Raw genomic sequence first — 4,006 nt, 5'->3', positions numbered from 1 at the left:
GATAATTGAGATTGGAAGACCCACCTTGATTATATATGACTCTGTACCACTGGCTGATTGATGTCCAACACTAAATAAAAAGAAAAATTGAACTGAGCTTCAGAAATCATCTAGTTGCTTGTTGATTGTGGGTGAAATGTGACAGGATGCTTTAGATTTCTCCAAGAATGAAAGTGTTTACTCCTCACTAGGATGGAATGTATCCGCTCACACTGTAAGACAGAGTTAAATTTTCCTCTATTAATTGGTTTTGTTAGTTTATTTCAGCAAACATATGTGCGTATATACATATATATATAGTTGCTGAAATTATATGTGTGTGTGTGTGTAGAGTGTGTGTGTGAGAGAGAGAGTGTGTTTGAGTGTATGTGTGTATCAGTGTGTGTATGTGAGTGTGTGAGTGTGTATGTACCTGTGTGTGAGTGTGTGTGTGTATCTGTGTGTGAGTGTATGCGTATAACCTATTATGTACCTACTACTCTATGGAAAAAGACAAAGCTTCATTAACTTTCTCTAACTTGATACTTGGCACATTCTATTTCATCCCCTGAAGATCTTACAGATCCCACACTAGAAATGGTACTATATTTATACACTTATTTAACATTTCTTATCTAAAAACAAGTACAATAACAACTGTTCATTAGTATCCAGCTTAGCACTTTATTCACAAAAATTGTACTGAATTGCACTAGATGTTGTTTCCCTGTCATTCACAACACTAAGGTACTTTAAATCTCCACAGAAATGTTGAAAAATCTCACTTTATTTTTACTTCAATATGACTTTGTATTCCATACAAACAAAAGATAGTTTAAATAAACTTCAATTTATGAAAAAAATGCCATTGCTAGATGCTTTTTTACAAAGTAGGATTTGCAATAAAATCTTTGTAGTTGCTTCTAATATGAAGACATTAGTAAAAATTGAATTACTTTATTATACTCTTTCCTCCTCCCAAACTATGTTGATTAAGTAAGATGTTCTTCATAAGAATTTATGACTTGATTTCTGTTTATTTTACACTATGCATCTATATTATGGGAGGTTTTCTATATATAAAATTGAGGCCTCTTAGTCATTATTTTGTTCCATATTCTACCATATTCAACCCATAGAAGAAAGATTTTTCAATTAAAAATTTAATTTTGTGATATTTATATAATTTTATTTGAACTTGGAGATAAGGACCTCACATGATTTATGATTTAAGAGTAGGTCTTTTTAGAGGGGGGAGTTCATCATCTTCATCAGTATCATATGGGTAATCCACTAAAGGAACAAGGCTGCTACAATGAACTGTACTCATTCCATTATCAGAATCATGAGCTTGAGAAGAAGAAAATTTAGAGGCCTCAGATGATTTACTTTTGGGGCATTCTATTTCATTTCCTCTTTCATTTTTCTCTTTAAGTTTCATAAGTATGTCATAATGACTTGGAAAGTCACTTCCTATTGGTAGAATTGCTCCTCCTTCATCTCCTCCTCCTCCTTTTTCTGCGACTTCTTCTTCTTTGATTCCTCTACAACATATGTCTATGTCTGTCTTGACTTTTACCTCCATAACTTTGATATGTCTACAACATATTTTCTGGTGTATCATATCATTTAAATAACTTTGTATTCTATTTTCCCTCTTCTTTTCTTCTTCATATTTAGTCTTCAACCCTTTAAAGGTCTGGACATACTCAATTGATTCAAAAGGAATAAAAAAATTTTCCACAATGTTTGCAATAAGAGAATTGATGTTTTCTTGTCTTATAAATTCAAATAGCTCAATAATAGCTGAATTTAACATATTGTACCGAGGTCCATTATGCATAAAAGTATTTACAACTGGTTCAAATAGGTTTTTCTTAATTATGTAATTATTATACATTTCATCTTTTAGGCCAATCATCTTTCTCATAAACCGGACAACACACAAAATCAGAAAAGTATGCTTTGAATTCATGAGCACCAAGATTCTGCTGAGCAAGTTGTTGCTCAAAATATAATTTTTTATATATGTTGAATGGCATTGTACACAAAACATGAGTATGTCTAAAATTACTTCCAGCAATTGTGCATTTTGATAATTATCAGGACAGATGTTAGCCCTATTTTCATCTCTGTCATTTTCTACTGTAGTGGACAAAATTGGTGCTATGAGGTTACTCATGCAATGTGTATAGAAGAAATTTAGAAATCCCTTTCTTTCACATCCATTAGCTGTGACACGCATATTTTCTGGATCAAGAAGAGTATGAAGAACTGCTGGCAAAATAATGCCTCGTGAAAATTCAGGATCAGTATCACAGATCATTTTTTTGATCATTATATTAATGAGAAGGTCATCATTATCTTCACTGTCCTGAGCTTCTTCCATTATATATGCTTGGACTAGTCGAGGATTATAGTCTACTAGATAAGCAAATATATCTATAGCAGCTAGTTGTATTTGATTATCAGGCATGTGTACTATGACTTTTAGAGCATTCATGACTCCTAGCTTTATCAGTGTTTTTATTAATGCATTTTTCTCTTGAGACTGTAATGTCTTGGCAAATACACAGAATTCCTTGAAGAATAATAACAATTCACGCCTTCTCTCATCACTTACACCATTATCTTTTAACTGAGCAAAAACTTCAAGCAAAAAATTTTCATCTTCCTGCAACATTGTAATTATTTCAATTTTATTGGAAAAAATCATAGTGGTAAGATCCGAAAGAAGATTTGATTCAAATATGGACGGGGTGGGCAACGTAATATCATGAACATATTGCATTCTGTAGGTCTGTTGTATTTTTTGCCGAAGTTGGGTTTGTGTTATTGGGATAACTTCCCTGAATTTAACATTTTGAGTCAAGAATTCCCTGTGCCGTTTTGGCTGATCCAAACCAGGGCCATATTCAAGGCATCCTACCACATCCATGAAAAATTCATCAGAACACATGATCTTAAACAAGCGTGTATCATTTAGAAACAGGATTCCTTTAATGATGCTATTCAAATAGTGTAAGCCTTCCAAGTTCAGCTTTTTTTCACAAGCATTGAACAGCTGCAGCAGGTTTTTAATGTAACCTTCAGTTTCTAAGACCAGCACCAGCCTTTCCTTGAGGCTTGGCATTTCATTGACAAAAGCAAATAAACTTACAATGCCTTCAAGTCTAGAGAGTTTAAAATTTGCCACCTCAAACAGATTCGAGCTCAGCTGTAGAGCTGCAAAGCTTTCTAGATCACCAGTAAGTTCTTGTGTTATTTCTACACTTGGATCTTTACCTTGAACTTGACAGATCTCTTCCCAGATTTCCTGACAAGCATTTGGTTCCTGGAAATGTATTGCCATGCCATGGTTCTTAGCATCAGACCAAATGATTATATTTCCTTGCTGTTTCTTATAGGGCACATTAGGATGTATCTTATACTCCACAGTCAGTGAGTCATCTGATTCTGAATGAACAAGCAGGCATACACCCTGGAGCCGTTCAATGTATTTGGATGAAATTTGTCCTGCACATATGTCTTTCCAATTCTTGCCTTCTACCAAGACATAGACTTTTACTCTATAAAGTTCCTTGTCTATGTTGGTCCTTGGCCTCACCTTGCTAACCCACATTCTTTTGTAGACCTCAGATTTTTGTACTCTGGCCAGAGGTCACTATCCCTCACTACCTTAGCCAGGAATGTTGCCGTGGTCGCAATTCTGAAAAACCAAAAGAGAGCAGATTACTGGAGGTTAAATGAATAGCAGAGGCTAAGAAGGGCCCAAAGTCATTAGGATTACTGTGGGGGCAGGGGGAGGTCCTGATAATTGCCAGTCCTCTATTACTGAACTATTACCAACTAACCTCTCTCAGAAGCACTCGAGTCTCTGAGCCTGCCTTTGTTCTGGCAGAATCTTGGGATTCACCCAAGATTCTTCCTAAAAGGAATGTGCTTATGTAACAGATACTCTTAAAGGGAACTGCCTTCATTACCTTAAAAATGGAAGCCTAGAAAATACTCTATATCATTTCTATAA

General features: G+C 34.8%; 1 protein-coding gene across 1 annotated transcript; it reads right to left on the bottom strand.

The window, feature by feature from the left end:
* Positions 1-1,106: 1,106 nt before the first annotated feature.
* LOC117695349 (protein PPP4R3C1-like) lies at positions 1,107-3,601 on the bottom strand. Its single transcript, XM_034486213.2, has one exon. The coding sequence runs from the start codon at positions 3,599-3,601 to the stop codon at positions 1,202-1,204; it is 2,400 nt and encodes a 799-aa protein (XP_034342104.1). The 3' UTR covers positions 1,107-1,201.
* Positions 3,602-4,006: the final 405 nt, after the last annotated feature.

Source organism: Arvicanthis niloticus, chromosome X (genome assembly GCF_011762505.2).
Source record: "Arvicanthis niloticus isolate mArvNil1 chromosome X, mArvNil1.pat.X, whole genome shotgun sequence".
Lineage (NCBI taxonomy): Eukaryota > Metazoa > Chordata > Mammalia > Rodentia > Muridae > Arvicanthis > Arvicanthis niloticus.
This window is presented reverse-complemented; position numbering and strand designations above follow the sequence as displayed.

Coding starts and splice junctions, on each gene's coding strand:
- LOC117695349 (XM_034486213.2), bottom strand. CDS start 3,601: ATGTGGGTTAGCAAGGTGAGGCCAAGGACCAACATAGACAAGGAACTT.